Source organism: Pygocentrus nattereri, chromosome 17 (assembly GCF_015220715.1).
Source record: "Pygocentrus nattereri isolate fPygNat1 chromosome 17, fPygNat1.pri, whole genome shotgun sequence".
Lineage (NCBI taxonomy): Eukaryota > Metazoa > Chordata > Actinopteri > Characiformes > Serrasalmidae > Pygocentrus > Pygocentrus nattereri.
The window spans coordinates 23008302-23028934 of NC_051227.1; the positions used below are offsets into that span (position 1 = coordinate 23008302).

At 38.5% G+C, this 20633-nt stretch overlaps 1 protein-coding gene across 1 annotated transcript in view; it reads left to right on the top strand.

Moving 5' to 3' along the window:
• Positions 1-20633, top strand: part of frem2b (FRAS1 related extracellular matrix 2b) — a 143226-nt gene that overhangs the window by 99610 nt on the left and 22983 nt on the right. Inside the window, exons 7-12 of the mRNA XM_017708604.2 lie at positions 7775-7924; positions 11033-11242; positions 12792-12989; positions 14650-14814; positions 19615-19797; positions 20431-20561. Of these exons, the coding sequence (XP_017564093.1) occupies positions 7775-7924; positions 11033-11242; positions 12792-12989; positions 14650-14814; positions 19615-19797; positions 20431-20561 (1037 nt within the window). The remainder of the gene's footprint in view (positions 1-7774; positions 7925-11032; positions 11243-12791; positions 12990-14649; positions 14815-19614; positions 19798-20430; positions 20562-20633) is intronic.

Here is a 20633-nt window from a genome sequence, read left to right on the forward strand (position 1 = left end):
GTACCTTTTTAACCCATTAGCGCGCCGTGGTTGACACAGATGTGTTGCTGTTCTGCATGTTCTGGCTAAAACTGCCCTGAATTGATTCAAACCCATTGGAGGGCTCTTGTCAAAAGGTGAACATCAGTGTGACAAAAGAGCACTCACAGCCGGGCTAATGTGCCCTGCCATTTTCTTCTGGCAGTGCGTTTCAGGCTGCTCCTGACAAAAAGCCATCGCTCGGCGGGAATGCTGTGGAAAGTTCATGCTGTTAGTGAGTGTGAATGTGTGAACAACACCCCACACTCCTCCGAGACTAGCTGGCAACCGTAACCGCTCCCCACCCCCAACACACATACACCTCCTCGCCTCCTGCTCGGCTTTGAAATGAATGAAGACGCTGACATCTCCCTGGCCTGTTCCTATCTTTTCCATCTCTTTTTTTCATCAGGAGAATTCATTGCAAAGTGGTGAAGAAGGGAGGTGGTGGTGGGGGGGTGGTAGAGGCAGAGGCTGAGGCTGAGGCAGCGCAGTGCTGGCACTCGTCTCTCAGGAACAGATGAACTGTAGGCAAGTGTTGCTTTTAAGAGCATGAGAGCGCGACCTGGCTCTGAATTGAATACTAGTTGTGCAGCATAATGCAGAATGCAGTGTGTGTGCCAAGAGGAAGAGCCAAGGGTTTTATACACTCTTAATGCATTCCTTATGTCCCTCACACTTAACAAGCCTTCTTTGTTGTCTGAAGGAGCATCTCAATATTGCAATATCAGAATAAAACTTAAAGAATTCCAGAGAGAAAAGGTCACGATATTGATGGGAATGGCAGAATTTAAAGTTACTGAGTGTACAGGTACAGGCCAGTCCATGGTTTCAAGGCCATGATGCAAAAGTGATGCAAAAGTTAACGTCTGTGAGATTATTTGGACGTCCTTTAACCCACAAAGTAATTCTTTCTGTCTTTTAATATTCTCTTCTCCTGTAACAATAACTTGTCAATGCTGCCATTGCATTCATTGTGATACAGTACTGTGCAAAAGTCAGAGGCCACTGTTAATTTATTTACTTTCTAGTCAAAATGGCCATTAAATACAAGTTACTCACTTATACTTAACAGAAAATTACACAGAAGACTCAACAATTAAATATAACACTTTAAAGCATTTAGTATTAGTGTGCCTTCATTACAGCTTATAGACTTACTTTTAGTTTTTCAAAGACATCTATATCTCCAACGTTCATTTTCTGCTTCTTACAAGCTGAGGTCTGGACTCTGGAGTGGTCAATCCATCGTTCTGGGCACGCCAACAGCTTCTTTGTTTGATGTGTGTGTGTCTTTTTTTCTCAGTAAAAGCTTCTTGACAGCTGCAGATCCTTTCATAGTGCTGAGTTGTCGTCTCACAGTGGAAAGATGGACAGAAACACCTGTGGATGTTTTCAGATCTGAAGCAGCTTGATTTCCTTCTCTCTCTAAAAGAGCTGTTTATCTGATAGGCACAGTTTCCATGGTCTACAAGGTCTTGCATGGTTGTTAAGAGGCCCATTTCCTCTGTAGCTATTTACTTGTTTCATCTTGTTTTCCTTGGACTTTGTCCTTCATTGTGAATGTGGATTGTCTTCTATCTAATATATCTAATCTTTGCATAAATATCTCCAGCTCCGGACGTTTGCACAGTACAGTAACAAACATAAATATTCTGCATTTACTTTGATTTGTTTTCGTAGGGATTTGAATTCCTTTCTGAATGTCTACACTGTCAGAAATGACTCATCATATTCACTACTTCTTGTAATAAGTTGAATAAAACTAGTTGATGTGACATTTTTTACAGTGCAGACTAAAACTCGGTTTCTGTAGCGACATGAACATTTTAAAGAATAAAAAATGTGTTTAAAAAAATACAAGTGTAAATTTTGGGGTTAAGGTTTAGGACAGACATCTATATATAAATATACCTATCTACCTATAAATGCTCTACACTCTAGAGCATAAAGTTATAAAACTGTCAGTGAGGCAGGACCCCTCTTGTCACTGGGATGGTACCCTCAAATCTACATCTTCCTAACTTTAGTCAGGGAGCATAACTGTACCATAATCATATTTTCTAAGCTGTACTGACTCCACACACCCCGTCTCGTCTCCAGGCTTTTTATTTTATTGTTCTGTTTTATAACACTATTTTATGAAAAGGTACAAATACATACTTTTCACCTGGAAAAACCCACTTAAGGTACATAGTTGGACCTTAAAAGCACTGTTATACCTTTAAGGGAACATTTACATTGTTTGTACCTTGATGAATGAAAAATATACCTGCACAGAACCTTTATTTCTAACAGTGTAGAGATACTTAAATCATTAATAAACTTTCTAGTGATGTCCAGTTGATTATGAAGAACATTGTGGTTAGGAGTAGATGTAGGGTTTGCTTTGAGGTTAAGGTTAGGGTTAGATTTAGCTTTAGGGATAGATTTAATAAACTTGTTCACTCTGAACTTGAAGTTCGTTTGCCTTAAATGGACATGAAGTTGAAAACAAAAAAAAAAATTGCCATGATTTATTACAGCTTACTAGCTTAGCTTAGCTTAGCTTGCTGTTACTGCAATAAATATATAGGGTTTAAGTAGATCATAATGCATGTAAATATAAAAGGTCTAAATCCGTCAGTTGTGGTGGGACCGGAGTTTGAACTCAGCAGAATAGTTCATATAGTGAATTACAGTTGTGAGATCCTGTTTGCCAGCGCTTGAGTGCCACACAGGTAACTCTATACAGGCAGCGAAGAGTTGAGATTTGGGCACAGAATGAACTACGAAGCCGGCAGTTTGCCTCTGAGTTAATGTGCCGTGTCCCTTTGAAACTTTTCTGTTTGTCTTCTGAGCATATTAACCTTATCTGATTACAGAGCTGTAGGACACACACATACCCACATCAAGCCTTTCCGTGCCAAAGGCAATCAGTAGCTTATGCCCGCCAGCCCGCGCTCTCCCACAGGCCCTTGCTTGATTTGTCTGCAGGGACAGACTTTGGCGCTGCCAAGAAGCCTCATGCAAGTCTATCACCTCAACTCCAGCAAAGCAGGGTGAGAAAAGCTCACTTTTCTGCCGTGTGCACTTTGTAACATAATTGCCACCGCAAGGACAATTTTGTACCAGTTTGCAGCATTAGCCTCAAGCCTCAAGGCTTTGCTGAAGGATCTGTGTGCCTCGGGTGTTCGCTTTTACACACCTTGCAAAAATGTAAACTAATTCTCACCTCAAGGTAATTTGTGGATCTTTTTGCTTTTGTCTGGAGTTTGTAGCCTTAAATTGGCTAAGAGTGAGATTAGCATGAAGTGCAGTTCCAGGAAAAGTGATCTTCCACTGTGGGGGTGTGAGGTTACACTAATGATGCACCCAAATGTAAATCCTTGGCCAAAAACACAAAATTCAGGACACACTGTGTTGAAAACAAAACTAAAAACAGATGAACGCTGAAAATAAACACGGTATACATACTAAAATGATTATAGTTCAAAGGCTGGAGTATGTACTGTAGAGAGTGGCTGGTCGTCAAAGGTAAAGAATTCTGTTGTAATGTCTCTTGTAATTTGGCACTATCACTTTGAATTTTTTAAAATTACAGATGCTACAGATGGAGTCGGCAAGCTTGTCAGGACTTTCATTTATTGTCGTATTCTGTATATTCTGTTTTCAGGTTGAATTTAACCTTTGGTGTAGACATTCTTGGGGGTGTATCCCCTCTTTATACTTAGAAAGAACAATGATTTGCATTTGTCTTTTTCATTAGCATTAGAACCAGTTGTTTCGTCTAGATTTTGATACCATGTTGTAGGCCTATTTAATATTTATTTTAATATATAATCATTTTATTTTTTTTTTGGGTCAAAAATAACCAATTTTTTTTTTGGTTTATCCCAGGTTAAACATTTGAACCCTACACTCTTAAAAAGTTCATAAATGGTTCTAAGCTTGGATGTACAATTTTAAGAACAAAAGCCTTCATTTATGAACCTTTTACATTACATTACTAAGGTTTTTCAACCTTTATTTTTAAGAGTGTATCTTTTGCGATTGCCAGCTTGGGGGTACAATTTTAGCAAGCAAGTTTTGCAAATTTTAGTATCTTACATTATGTTGAGGTTTTTTAAAGTTTACGAAGATTCTTGCACACGTCTCATTTACAAAAATCTGCTGAAAGTTTTATTAGACCAAAGTGGTTCTTCTCTGATGTTGCTCCACAGAAACTTTTATGGCATCCTTAAAAAACCAAGGTTCTCAAATGCTTCTGGGCTTGAATATATGATTCTAGGAAAAGCCTTAGAACCTTTGCATAATGTGGCGGCTTAGTAAAAACCTCCCAGTGAGCCAAAAATGGTTCTTCTTTGGAATTGCACTAAAGAACCTTTTTTGGCACCATTTTCTAAGAGTGCTTTTCAACTCTCTTTCTTTCACTGTTTGACTCCTGAAGCAGGGTTAGTTAAGGTCACCTATGTAGGGCACATGGCAAAAATATCTAGAATAAAAAAGTGAAGCTTTTCACTGCCATGACAACAGACACATTTCCTTGGCAACACTTTGCTTGATTTCATTAGTGCATTCCATCCTGATATGACAGTAGATGCGGTGTTTTCTTAGAAAAATAAACTCACTTTTCTGTGCACTGTTGAAAAACTCAAAACCACTCAGGGCTTTTTGATGGGTGGAGGATGAACGGGCCCCTGGCATGGTTTATTTTCTCTGGGTTTAGTTGCATTTCCTGTGGAACGTATACAAATGTATACAGTCCATCAACACTGCCTCTCTCAGCTTTAGCAGATGACAGCACATCTCTCAAGAAAACACATTTTGAAGCCAAGTGCTAAAGCAGTCTTTTCACAGGCAGTCAGTGTGTTAGCTGAGAAGGCGAGCTGAGCTGGGTTGCGAGTAGCATTTGGGCAGAGTGTTAATTGTGAGCGGACAGGTCTGGACTAGCACGTCTATCTCAGCCCCCGGACCTTCTGTCATACCTGTTCTTCACCTTGAGCTCGTCAAAGTCCAAGCCTGTGAACTTGCAGTGTAGCAAACAGAATTCCACTTTACGTGTTCAGTTGCTATAAAAGAGTGACATATATAAATGATGTGGGTCTGTATATCAAAATTCATTACTTTTGAGGAACAGAATGAATTTTTAAAAAAAGTTTTAAAAAGTATTTAAAAATCCATTTTGTTCAGTACCGTGAAACCTACAGTGAAAGGGAAACAAGCATTCACACACTTGTGTTTTTGTAATTTAATCAACTTCCACTTCAAATTTACACACAATGTCTTAACTCATACATTCTTAAGTATAAAAAGATGCATTTTAAAAACTAAATTGACTGGGAAAAGTATTCAGACACCTCAAATTAAAAACACTTGTACTTTGTTGCAAAGCTGTATTTGGCAATTTTAGCTTAGACATCTTTTATTTGATTTTGGCAACATTGTGGTTCTACCAATTCCTTCCTTCAATTCCTTGATGTTTCGAGGGACCCTCGCAATTTTTAATTAATTCATTTTTAATGATTGAAGTTAGGAGACTGGCTAAGCCATCCAGGCACCTTCAGTAGTTTTGAATTATTTTGCCTGCATGTTTGGGGCCATTGTCTTGCTGAAACATCCATCTGCCAGGTTTCAGTTTCTTGGCCAATGGGCTTAAATTCTTCTCTAATATCTCCTGGTACGTTGATCACTTTATTCCTGTTTCCCAGTAACATGTTTCCCAGAAATGTTTGCAGACTATACTTCCATCTCTTCCATCTCACTGTGGGTCTGGTATTCCTAGTATCATACACACAACCCTTCTGTAACACATCATGTTACCCCGGGCTCAGGAAGGACGCTGAAGGCAATATTCAGGGTTGCAGCAGCCATTTAACTTTAATTTTCACAGCAAACATAAAGCAAAACAAAGCCCCTGCTCTGTGGCTAGGGCACTGGAATTGAACGCGAGGCAAATGAAAGTGGCCTTGCTGCAGGGCCAGAGGCAGTGCCCAGGAGACAGGGTTCGGGACTCGCACCCCATTTTCCACTTCCTTGCAGATTTCATCCTCTCCCTGCCATCTTCATGGGGTTTTGTCCTGGCTCGGAGTTCAGGTCCCCACTTTCTACCAGCTCTTGTGGCCAACATCGGGCCCAGGGCACAGGCACCACCAAAGAAAGGGCACCTTCTTTCTAAACATGATGAGCTGAATTATGGCCAAAATGTTCTATTTTTATTTTCATTATTTCAAAAGAGTTCAGATTCATCTAAATTTTAGACGTGCATCGTTTTAGCAGTGGAGTTTTGCGAGGCGTGTAGGAACGGAGATTATTGCAGTACAGGTTATTGCTGTCCCTGAGGGCTGTGTAAAATCTTCCCAAACAGTGGCAACATCTTTATAATGACACCAGCCAAGTGCAATCAGCATAAGATGTTTATATCAGTAAGCTAATATGCAGGCTTATTCCAAAATGCGGACTGATGATTTGCTGGCTAAACTGCATTTTGTATGCCTGTTACTAATATCAGCGCTTCTTGATTAGTATGTAATCTGTTACAGTCCATAAATATACTCACTTTTAGCACCTTGCACTCATTTCTGGTTTGTTCTTTTAATTAAGAAGAAAATATGGAAGAAGAATCATTCAGAAAATGGCACTCAAGTCATGGTATCATTACTGGTACCAGTATCAAAAAGTTCTGAATAATACCCGGCCGTAGTTAAGTCATCAGCGTGCACTCCAGTTACACTACACTGTTAGAAATGAAGGTTTTGTGCAGGTACATTTTTCTTTTATCAAGGTACAAACAAAGTAAATGTAGCCTCAAAGGTACAGCAATGGTCCAATTATGTACCTTAAATACTATGTATTTGTACCTTTTCATAACCTTTTTATTTAAACTTAGAAAAGATCATCTCAATGGATAATTATAATTCAATTATTTTCCCTTATGTATCCTTGAGGGTACCACCCCAATGACGACAGAGGTACTGTCCCAGTGACCGTCTCGTACCTTTATCTATGACAGTGTATCTGCAGGACAGTTGTTGTTAGAATGCATATACCTCAGATCATACTTGTTGATATAAAACACTGTACACGTGTATTAACTTGTTACCTGGAGAAAGGTATGTCATTTATGCCTTCCCAGGGTTGCCCCATATTCACAGCTGCTTCACTTTGTATCATCTTGTACAGACAGGTTTTATAAGAGTAATTCTTTTGTTCTTCTTTCATCCTCAGCTTTGAGTTTGAAAGTGCTTAATGTTGTAATTGTGACATTCCACGGAGACCTTTAACCTGTAGACATGTGTAGTTATTGTCAATTTGCCATATATTTTGTTTTCATTACATAATTATTGAAATGTAATTACATTGTAATGATGCATTAAATACATAATAATTACATTTTTATTTTATATATGTTCTGTTTGCTGAAGTTAGAGTCTGGCTACTCTATACAGTGTGTTTTAAAGTCAAACAATGAGAAAAACATGTCCAGATGATATTTTTTCTTTCCTCAAGACTGTATGTGCATCCATACCTTCTCAACAATTGAGATAATAGTAAAATATCTCCTACATACAAATCCAATGTGATGTCTACTGAATGGTTAGAAAACGGTTAAGTGAGACGTGTATGTAACTGCTAGGTTAAAGCTTTATATTACAATGCTCATCATAAATTAAAAACAAAATGATGACCATGTACAGTTATGATATTTGGAATTCATGATCCAGACAGTTATTACCCATGATATGACTTATTAGTCTTTCTCATTTCACTTCAACAGCTCCAGTGTTCTATTTTGGGGAGGTGCAGTACCATGTGGATGAGAGTGACGGCTATGTGGAGGTTCGGGTTTGGAGGACAGGATCTGACCTCTCTAAGACGGGCACGGTTACTGTGCGCTCCCGAAAAACTGACCCTGTTTCAGCTGAAGGTATGTGACATTAAGTCTTAATGAAGAGGCAACGTGTGGCTGTTCCTGCCTTTTAATCTACTCACATTCCATTTGATATGTAAAGAATCTGGTTTAAGCCAAAAGGCTCAGAAACTCTTTGGCTTCTTCGCACAGTGATAGAAGACACAGTAGCCCACTTTACTGCTCTCCCAGCAAAAGGAGTTCTATATAGTATTTAAAAACATTCTACAGCTTCTGACAATAGCCTAAGCATTTTAAAAAGGTTCTTTAAAAGAACCAAAAAAACGACAGGCTTTCCATCACAGGAAAGAACCATTTAACCAAAATCCTCCATTAATTTTCAGTGATTTGGGTCAGGAGATTGGCTGGGCCATTCAGGTACCTTCAGTAGTCTTTAATTATTTTGGCTGTATGTTTGGAGTCATTGTCTTGGCTAAGCATTTTAAAAATGTTATCATGAAAAGGTTCTAAGAACCATAAACAACAGGTTTTCCATCATAGTAAAGAATCATTTAAACAAACAAAAATGTGTTGAGTTTTTGAGGAAAACTCCCTCGACTTAGATATTTTGAGTCCACTAGGTTTTGTTGGTCCAAATTTTAAAGAGGTACCAAAAGCCAAGCAGCTGGAGCCATCAGTGTTTTTTTCTGTTTGTCTGTTTTGTTTTTTTATGTATTTTAATATTGTCAAACTAGTGTTTATTTCTTTATTTGTTTCATCTGTTATATGTTTATTACATTTTTTTATCAAGTTAGTAAATTGATGCAATTTTAATGGTATAGTTATTCATTTATCTCTTTTTTTCAATCTTCTACTATGATTATTATTACTTTTTTAGCATTTGAAATGTTTTTTTTACTATTGAACTTCACAGTTCCTGATTTCTGTGTTGCCTTGACTACATTATAAATCAGTGTCTTCCTCAATGTACTCTGAGCTTAAATAAAGGTTGGTTGCTTGCTTGGTTGAATGAAACTGATAGCAAATGGGAAAAAAAGCACAGTTCCAATGACCTGAGATGACTCTGCTTGTAGAAATAGAAATCATAAATAATACTAGCCTGGAGGCAAAGGCATGTTTTATAAACATAAGAAAGAGAAGGGCCACTGCATTTTCAGAGTTCTTGCAACACAGGGAATGTGTACAGTGAAGGAGTGTCAGTTTCAGATGTGTTTTATGGTGTAGAGGAGCTACTGCAGGTGTAAAACCTTGACCTTGGCGCATCAATGGAGCTGAGGTGAAGCCAGGCTCAGAGGTGCACACTATGGCTCACACACTCATACGTTTTTCACATATTTTGGTAAAAACTTCCCGGCAAGTTCAGAATCTCCTCCCTCCTCTCCCCCCTCCTTATCACTGCTGCGTCTGCCTCTGAGCTGTCCTCGGCCCACTTGCTCCCCCATAAGAGCAAATATTGTTTTTGTACTATCTAATCTAAAGCAGTTCTGCCAAAAGGGTGCTGCAGACAGTCATACACTGCACGGTCAGCAGTGCATGGGAGAAGCGTAAGGGAGTAAAGGGTGCACTATCAACACCCTGGGCCTCAAAAGCTGAGCAAATGAATAACTCAATCACAGCTTCAAAGCTGTGGTATCAGGTGGTGGAGGAGAAAGGCCTAATCTCCAACAAGCAAAGAGTGCTCAGTGGGTTTATGGAACGTATTTTCTTTCTTTGTAGTCTGTTTTGACATTAATCATTCACTTTGTTCATGTCACTGCATATGTTACAGGTGGAAATGATACCAATAATTAGCCATTTCGAAAATAAAGCAGTAATACTTGTAATACGTGACTGTTCAAGAGTTAGGAATTACTGTTGGAAGGTTTTCAAGATCACTTTGGATTAAATTAATTTGATTTAGTTGTGTCATGAATATGACAAACTTTTTCTTAGGGCCTTACTCAAGAGCAAATTTAAGAGACAAACCTAGGAACTGGTGAATGATGCCCAATGAGAGGCCTCTTTTGGTTATTATGCTTCTAAACTGTGGAACTCAGATCCACCTTTATGAGACGGTCAAGCACAGTGCTCACTTTTAAGAAACATTTAAAACCGCATCTCTTTAGTTTAGCTTATAATTATTACTTTTTAATATAATTGTAGATTTTTTCCCTTATATTGCTGATAGTAAACAGTAACTGTAATAGAAGAAAATTAAACTTTAACTTCTATTACTGTTAAACATTATCACTTGTCTGTAAAGCACTTTGAGCCACTGGTATGAAAAGAGCTCTATAAATAAAGTTTATTATTATTATTATTATTGTTGTTGTTGTTGTTGTTGTTGTTATTGTGAAGCATATAGTAGTATAATTGCGCTAATGTACTGTTTCTAAAATTAACAGTATGTTCTCTATCCTTTCAGAACTTTTTGTCTTTTTTAAATGCCAGTTGCTCTTTATACTATATGAACACTTCATAATGAATGCACAGATTAATGATGTAATATTACTTAAACAAATCACATCTTGTTACAGTAACATATTGCTGCTGTCAGAAGACCCCATATCTCCATTTTTGTGCTTTTGACATAATTTGAAAGCACCTGTTGTCTTTTACATTGTGTGTAAATTTCATGATGAAAGAACCAAAAGAACCAGCCCAAAATTACTTGGAAAGATGTCTGGTTCCATTGACTTACATTAAAGTAAAATTAGGTTTTGTCCTTCTGTAAAATTGCCATTTTGGAGATTTTTCTCCAAGAGGTTTTCTTCCAACAACAGCGATATGTTTAAACGAGTTTTTCCTGTGAGGTCTTGTTATGACAGAGATGACATACTGACACTGTTTATAAAATAACAACTTGCTTAGAAAGGATAATCAACAGCTATGAGATTTCCACAGTTTGGCATAATTATCACTAAAGGTGTCTGGAGTTGCTCTTTTAAATCCTACTCAAATTGCAAGAGTGTAAAAAGAAAAAAAAGTTCACATTTAAAGTAAAATAAAGTCAAATATGGATGTTGTCACAGCCTTGGAGTTTTGTGAGAAAATAAAGTATCAATAGAAAACCTACTTTCCCTTCTTGATATACTTTTTTTTAGGGGTATGATGTTCATTTTTGTGTTTTATGAGCAAAACATTCCAACTTAAGGCCTCCACTCATTATCTGAATGGTTTCCACAGCTGGTGAAGACTACGTGGGGATCAGTAAGAATCTGGACTTTGCTCCAGGCGTCACCATGCAGACGTTCCGGGTGACCATCCTGGACGACCTGGGTCAGCCAGTGTTGGAGGGTCCTGAGAAGTTTGAGCTGGTCCTGCGTATGCCTATGAACGGCATCCTGGGAGAGCCAGGAAAAGCCATCATCATCATCAACGACTCTGTTTCAGACTGTAAGTGTTTGTCAGCTGATCAAGTTTTTGCAAAGAGTGATCAGAATGAAAAAGCAAAGTGGCCTGGACAACACCATGAAGAACGTTCCTCCTGGAGTATTTTGTGTCAGCAATCAGACAGAAAACAATCTAAAAACCTTCATTATATATATATATATATATATATATATATATATTCTGAGTTGTTGTATAATACGTTTAAAAAAATACAAAAGAGAAACTTTACTAGTCCAAAACACAATCCACAGTCGTAGTCAGGTCACATGCAAAGGTCAAATCCAGAAAGAGCAAAATACACAAAAACACAAACATAACCAGGCGAACAGTCCAAAAGGGATTAGGCAAAAGGCTGGTCAACAAACAAGGTAGAACAGGTCAGAACAGGAACAAACAATTAGAAATAATGCTCAGTTGCTCTGTAGAAAGCAATCTCCCAGCCCGGGCTTTAAACTAAACTAATCAAAGAAGAACAGGTTTTAGAGATCAGTACTCTGGGGAACTGGAGCGCTTGTTGGAGTGCGAGAGTGATGCTGTAGTCACGTGCTCTCCCAGTGGGATTCTGGGAGATTGAGTCCAAAGAGAGTTCAGTGCCAAAGGGAGTTGTGACAGAAGGTCTTAATATTTCAAGAAAAAAGGCTTTTTTTTAATAAAATCATAATATTTAAAGAATAAAGTTAAAATATTTTGAGAATAAAGTCGTAGAATCAGACATTAATGTAGGATATTACCAGGAAAAGTACTGTAGCCCAAGGGTTGGCAACTTCTTTGTGTTAAAATGAGAGTTGGTGGAGTTTTACCAGTTTCACAAATACAGAAATACTCCTGGAACATCAGCACCACATTGTCATTAGTATAAGAAACAGCTGAAACGGCTGTGCAAGAAACTGTCTTTATTTAGAAGAAACAACCAGATGGACTTGAATTGTCTGTTTTGTTGAAAGAGAACTTGCAGGCAGTGGTTGTTTACAAGGCTGCCTCCTAGCCATTCGATAAAGTAATCAAAATATTTGATCTGTAAGGACTGGAGCAACCAAGGCCCAACCACGTAATGGCAGCGCCCCCTGCAATTAACCTGCTCGAAATATTACAACTTTTTTCTCACAATATTACAGTTTCATTCTAAAAATATGACTTTATTCTCAAAATATTACAACTTTATTCTCAAAGTCTAGTATTTAAAATTTTTTTAACAGTGGGCCTAAAATGCCATCATAGTATAAGGCACAGAAAAAGCACCTATTGTGATTGATTGATTGATTGATTGATTGATTGATTGATTGATTGATTGATTGACAGGCTAAAGTCCAGCCCCCACATGAGAGGGTTATTTTTAACACAGCATTACAACTAACATCCAATGTTTAGATGTGTATGCTGGAGTTAAGGCAGTAGTTTAATATATTTGCTGCAAGATTTGGACAAAATGCTTTAGTCTTTGCAAAATATTCACTCTTTTAGAACAAGCCAGTGCTGCACTCCTCATATTTCCCACATTGCACATTCAAACCACTAAAATTGGTTACTCACCATCTCTCTTTTGTTTCTCCAGTGCCTAAAGTTCAGTTCCGGGATGTGACATACACAGGAAACGAGAACGATGGGAAGATTACGGCCATCATTTACCGCAGTGGCGACCTGAGCTACAGGTCCAGCGTACGCTGCTACAGTCGTCAGGGTTCAGCCCAGGTCATGATGGACTTCAACGAGAGGCCCAACACAGAAGCTTCCACTATCACTTTCTTACCAGGTCAGCTACTCTGCTGCTTATACAGATTACACAAACAGATTTTGGTTCCACTTTAGAATAAGACTATCCTTATGGTTTTTAAATGGTTTAAAATTTAGCTTATTAATGGTTATTAATTAGGTTATAAACACTTTAAAATTATTAATAAGCAGTCACAACACTTAAATAAAAAGTGCAGCAGTTGCCTGTTGTTTTCCTTATAGTGAACATTCATTTATACTGTTAAATCTTATATTGTGATGTTTGCTGATCTTCCTTTGTTTTCTTCACCAGTCAGCATTAAACCTGTCGGCTTCACATATTTATATTTATCACTATGAAAGGTCACTTACTTTTGCCCATTTATTACTGTGTTATAAATAATGATTAGTGATTTTTAAATGTTAATGGTCAATGATGGTTAAATGTTATAACCATTATTAATCCTGAATTTTAAAATGTTCATAAACCCTTTATAAGGGTAACTTATAACAAATTTTTTTTTGCAGATACGCATAAAATATATGTAAGGTGATTGTACATTACATTTGTAGGAAACTGTATTTGTTATGATGAATGGAGCTATTTGTGACTCAGTAATAATGGAGTAAGTGCTATTACATTGATAATGAGCTTGTAGTAAATGAATATCTAGAATGCCTCATGTTTGAAAAGCAGTAACCAAATCTTACAGATCAATTATTAATTTCATGACAAAGCACTTCTATAAAAAGATAATGACTATTTATTGTTTAAGAACATTGGCTATTTTTACTACATCATAAAGTCTTGCTCCTAAAGTGCTCCTACAATTGTGAATAAACTGAGTTTTCACTTTTGGATCTACTTTATAACATTTTGAGGTACACTAAATAAGCTATATTTGAATACATTTACATTTACATGTACTGATTTAGCAGGTGCTTTTATTCAGAGCAACTTACAGAGCATGTAAAACAGTGTGGCATGCGCCCGCCCACTGGGCCCCGTCGATGACAGCTGAGAGAGCCGACAGAAAGGTGGGGCCTGAGCACTCAGCCGCGACACACCTCGGTGAGGACGCCGATGAGAGAGCCGCGAGTGTAGAGGGGGCAGAGCGCAAAAAGCCCAAGCTCCCCCGATGGGCGGGAGTAACGGCGGGAGGAGGAGGACGATGCTGGTGCCGGTTACAGGAGGCACCAGAGGGAGGAGTGAGTCCCGAGATCTGCTGCCCCTGCCCCCTACCCCCTGTTTCGCAGCAAGGCCGCTATATTCGACCTAAGCGACTGAGCTGCCAGCTGGGGGTGTCCTCACCGAGGTGCATTGCGGCTGAGTGCTCAGGCCCTGCCTTTCTGCTGGCACTCTCGGCCGTCATCGTTGGGGCCCGGGGGGCGGGCGCATGCCACAAACAGTAAAAGCCAAAGTACCTTGAAATACTGCAAAAATAATAATTCTCAAAGTAACAATTATTATGTTAAGTGATTCCAAATTTTAAAGATTATGTAAGCAACAAAAATACAAGAGGATAAAATATGAATGGCTTTATTTACATAGCTGTTCCTAAGATGTTGTATTAGCTGGTCCTGGAGATTTGCAAAGAAAAATGTCAAAATCTTAACAGCTAAATTTTTGTAGACTGACATGCAACGTTTTGCAGAGAGAGCTTGCTAAAACTGGAAATGACTTTGTTTCATGTGTTTAGGAGAAGTGGAGAAGCCATGTACTCTAATTCTAGTTGATGATGCTGAGCATGAGGAAGTCGAGGAGCTGAGGCTGGTGCTGGGGAGCCCCAAAAGCGAGTCTCCATTTGGGGCGTCCATCGGAGCTCAGAACGAGACACTCATCAAGATAAAGGATGATGCTGACAGTAAGACTTTTCTAAAGTATACCATATTGTCAGTCTCATAAGGAAACTCTATCTCAGAAGCAATAACTTTATAAGAGAAGAGAAAGATAACCTTAATTTAACATGTGGCAGTGTACACACACACACACACACACACACACACACACATACATACATACATATATATATGTGTGTGTGTGTGTGTGTGTGTGTGTGTGTGTGTATATATATATATATATATATATATATATATATATATATATATATATATACACAGTAATGTGCAAAAGTTTTAGGCATCTAAGCAAATTTTTACACAATACCTCAGCAGTGAGTTTATCACAATATACATTAGAATAAAGTCATATTCATAATTCAAATAAACATAAAAACAATAAAAAGTGACAAGAATTTCTTGGATCCATATTTTTCCTTGACACCTTCACAGCCACCACAGAAACTTATTAATATCATCAATTACATCATGAGCACAATTTACTGAAGCACTGATTGGTCAAACCAGGAGCTGCTTTTTAACTACATATAATACTGGGCTTCCTCAAGGAGAGGTTTGAAAATGGTTAAACAAACACGCTAACATCCTTAAAATCACTATTATTTATATATATATATATATATATATCTATAGCCCTGCGATGGACTGGCGACCTGTCCAGGGTGTATTCTGCCTTCCGCCCGAAGACTGCTGGGATAGGCTCCAGCATCCCCCCGCGACCCTGATGGAGAAGCGGCTTAGAAAATGGATGGATGGATGGATATATATATATATATATATATATATATATATATATATATATATATATATATATATATATATATATATATATATTATACCATAATCTTTTATTAATATTCTATACATTTTGTTTACTCAAATATTAACACTTTTCTCAGCAGATAAACACACACTACACAAATAAATAGATTCATAGATTTTGAAAATATGTCTTGGGTGCCTAAGACTTTCGCACAGTATTGTATGTATGTATATATGTATATATGGGGCTGACTGTGTGGTCACCCCTTCTAATTATTAAGTTCATGTATGTCCTATTATTGTAAAATAAAAATTGCATCACACTTTAGTTCCAAACTACCTCTGTAAGCAACATCACCACAAGTAATGTGCATCAGAAGAGTCGTGAAATTGGTTTGCTTAGCCAAATAGCTGCACACAAGCCTAAGAATACTATGTGCAGTGCTAAGCATCAGCTGGAACAGCATAAAGCGTACCACCACTGGAATTTGGAGCAGTGAAAACATCAATCAATCAACATGATCAATCATGCTTTATAACATATCAGTCTGATGGGCAAATCTGGGTTTGGCAGAGGAGGGATAATGGTCTGGGACTGTTTTTCAGGGGTTGGGCCTATTGGTTTCAATGAAGGATAATGTTGATGCTACAGCACAAAGATATTTTAGTCAGTTATAAACTTCAAACTTTGGGGCAACAGTTTGGGAAAGACCAGTTCCTGTTTCAGCATGGCTGAGCCCCTGTATACAAAGTGAGGTAAATAACAACATAGTTTGAGGAGTTTGGTGTGGGGAAACCACTGGCCTGCACAGACCCCTGACCTTAACCCTGACCACCTTTGGCACATTGATTGTGAGTCAGGCCTTCTCGTCCAACATCTATGTCTGACCTCACAAATGCTCTTTTGACTGAATGGGCACAAATTCCCATTAGACGCACTCCAAAATCTTGTAGAAAACCTTCCCTGAAGAGTGGAGGCTGTCGTAGCTATATAAATGGGGACAATCCCATATTAATGGCCATGGTTTTGTATTGTGATGTTCAGCAAGCTCATATATGTGTGATGGTCAGGTGTTCCCAGATTTTGAACATATGGTGTACTGTACTAAAATATATAAATTGTTCTACCATCATACCTCAGTAGATGCTCAGTTGTGCAATCACTTCACAATGCAGTTCTGTCTTTTATCATGCTCACCATAATTAATCAGTGATGAAGGACCAGTATTTTTACACCGTTTTAATTATCATGTCTTTTTCTGCAGCTTCATTAGGTATGAAAAAGACAACATGTCACTTACAGAGCTGTTACCTCTTAAGAGATTTATACTTCCTTCAATAGCTAAAAGAGCTTCTGGCTATAAATTCTCTTGTTTGCTGAGGATATTAAAGAGCAGGTTGTGGGCGGCCGTGACACGAGCTGAAGGTTGAATGTAAACAGTGGTTTACCAGTTACCTCATTCCATTCCCTCTGCTGAGTTTACCCACAGTCTATTCTTATCTTCTTTAAAGGTCCTGGCGGAATATTTTATGTAGGACTGTGGAGTAGAAATGTCAGATGTAATGAACACGAAGCTATAACACAGAAACTGAGCCATGGCATCTTTTAAACCTGCATACTACACTTGGAATATTCAACAACAGGAATATAAATATAGGATGACTACACTGAGTGTTTTTCCACTGCACATCTTAAACATTCTAGCTTTAGTTCATTTCCTTCCTACTTGAGAGACAACTGGAATCATCAGTTAACATATTTATTGTAAGCATCACCTCTGCTGAAAAAACAGCGCAAACCAGCAAGAATTCCATGCTGGTTTACACTGGTCTGATGCTGGTTTAGATGGTCACCCAGTATGGTTGTAGGTGTGGCTACTCCAGTTATGCACTGCCTTCACGAAAAGAGTCAAAAACACATCAAAACATTTAATTTAGCCATTATTCCACATACGCTAGCCATCTGTCTTGCTGTCTTAAGTGACTGCATAGTGACATTAACATTGTCATTAGCTTGGAACTTTACAGTCAACAGTCACCTAAAATCAAATATTTTATATGTACACTATAGCACTGAAATATACACTATATTGCCAAATGTATTCACTCACACATCCAAATCATTGAATTCAAGTGTTCCAATCCCTTCCATGGCAACAGATGTATAAAACCAAGCACCTAGGCATGAAGACTGTTTCTACAAACATTAGTGAAAGAATGGGTCGCTCTCAGAAACTCAGTGAATTCCAGCGTAGTACCGTTATAGGATGCCACCTGTGCAACAAATCTGTGCAACCAGTTGTGAAATTTCCTCGCTACTAAATATTCCACAGTCAACTGTCAGTGGTATTATAACAAAGTGGAAGCAATTAGGAATGACAGCAACTCGGCCATGAAGTGGTAGGCCACGTACAATGACAGCGCTGGGTCAACGGTTGCTGAGGAGCATAGAGAGCTTCATTGAATGAGTTTCCATGGCCGAGCAGCTGCATCCAAGGCTTACATCATCAAATGCAATGCAAAGCATAAAATGCAGTGGTGTAAAGGACCAGCACTGGACTCTAGAGCAATGGAGAGTGACGAATCATGCTTCTCCATCTGATGGATGACTCTGGGTTTGGCTGTTGCCAGGAGAACGGTACTTGTCTGGCTGCATTGTGCCAAGTGTAAAGTTTGGTGGAGGGGGCTTTATGGTGTGGTCTTGTTTTTCAGCAGCTGGGCTCAGCCACTTAGTTCCAATGAAAGGAACTCTTAATGATTCAGCAGACCAAGAGATTTTGGACAATTTCAAAGCCACGGTTCATTGAGGGAAACATGAATTCCAGCACATTCTTGTGACATTCTGAAGCAGAGCATGATCCCCTCTCTGCATGGCAGTTTTCCAACTCGATAATGACCCCAAACAAACCTCCAAGATGCCAACTTGCTGAAAGTAAAAATTATGAACTGGCTAAGAATGTTTCCAGACCTAAACCCAATTAAGCACCTTTGGGCCATCCTCAAGCGGAAGGAGGAGGAGCGTGAGGTGTCCACCAGCTGCATGATGTCATCATGGAGGAGTGGAAGAGGATTCCAGTAGCAACCTGTGCAGCTCTGGTGAATTCCATGCCCAAGAGGATGAAGGCAGAGCTAGATAATAATAATGGTCACACAAAATATTGACGCTTTGAGCACAATTTGGACATGTTCACTGTGAGGTGAGCTCACTTGTGTTGCCAGCTATTTAGACATTAATCACTGTGTGTTGAGTTATTTTCAGAGGACAGTAAATCTATACTGCTGTACAAGCTGAACACTGACTACTTTAAGGTATATCCATAGATACTACATATATATATATTTGTGTGTGTGTGTGTGTGTGTGTGTGTGTGTGTAACCAGACATTTTTCTGAGTCATTTTGGGTTGTTTATTTGTTTATTTTGGTCTGTTCATCATGAAATTTACGCACAATGTAAAGGCCAATGACAAAAAATGGAGATAGGAGGATTTGTCTGACAGCTGCAATTTATTAATTTATTTATTTTTATTACTTTATTACTTCACATTTTATACAAATAAAACCATTATCTTGGTTTTATTTTATTGTTTGCCTACTTAATTAAATCTTAATTGTTTTTTGATTTTTTTCCCATTTATCTCATTCAGTCTTTTTTGATTTTACTGTTTAACCTGATTAAATTCCATTTTAATTTCTATTTCAATCGCTTTACACTGTAAATGCTCAGCTGCATTGAAAATGAGGGTCACCCTGATTGTACATCTAAGGTTGATTGATTGATTCACCTTAGGTTATGTCCACTGGTCCTTTAATACAAGGTAAAAGGTGCCTGGATCTTCACTGATGTGGTAATGTACCATCCATAAAAATGACTAATGTGGTGTATCCGGACCAAAAATCACTTAAAAGAGGTGGTTAAATAACCTCCTGAATAGGACTTCAGTTGTATGAAATTTTCAAACCTCAAATAAAAATCACTGCTTGCTTTCTCACTTATGGTCTGTAGTTTACAACTCACATTTCTCACGTCCTGCTCTCCCTCAGAGGCCATCATCAGGTTTGGGGCGACTAAGTTCAGCGTGAGTGAGCCCACTGAGTCTGGACAGGTCTCTGTGGTGAAGATCCCTGTGCAGCGTGTAGGGGACACTTCCAAAGTGTCGGTGGTCCGCGTCCATACCAAAGATGGCTCTGCGTCATCTGGAGAAGATTACCACCCGGTATCAGAAGGTGACTGCAATTAAAACATCACTGAAAAGCTGGCTTGTTGTTTTTTCAATTTTGGACCACAGTGATGAATTCTACCTTTTTGCACTGAATGTTTAGAAGGTTATATTCACAGCACTGCATAATTATCTTGAATCATGCAGCATGATTATGTAAAGGTTAGCCAATGAACAGTACAGATCATGGGCTGCATTTATTTGTATTTGTATGGTGTTTGTACAATTTATTATTTGTTTAATGTTTGTTTGTTAATCTTTTGGTATCCTCTGTTGGTTATTTGTATACCGTGGCCTCAAGAAGTATTTGGGGGAAGTGGACTTTTTGTCATTTGAACAGTTTCTTAAATGCCTCTGTAAAGTCCTTCTCCAAGCTTCTCCAGTTTGATGTTGTGCTAAAAGTGTTTTTCTCTATAGTAAATATAATTTTATGAGGTAATTTAAAGAAAATTAAACTTTACAAATAGTGAAAGTGTGCAAATACTTTCTGGGGCAACGCTAAGCAGCACTTTCAGCAGGGCAAGTTCAAGTTCTTCATTCAGATTCTGATTTATTCCCAAACACTATAAGCACTCATTCCAGAACTGGTGACTTCTCTGTAAGCACTCATTCCTGAACTGTTGACTTCCCAATCCTGCAGACATTGAATTTAAGGAAGGGGAGACGGAGCACACGGTGGAGATTGAGATTCTGTATGATGGCGTGCGCGAGATGAGAGAAGCATTTACGGTCCACCTGAAGCCGGACGAGAACATGGTGGCCGAGATCCAGGTGCTCACTGATCGTCCTGCAGAGTTTACACGTTAGACTTCAGTTGTATTTTGGCAATAAAATCTCAGTGAG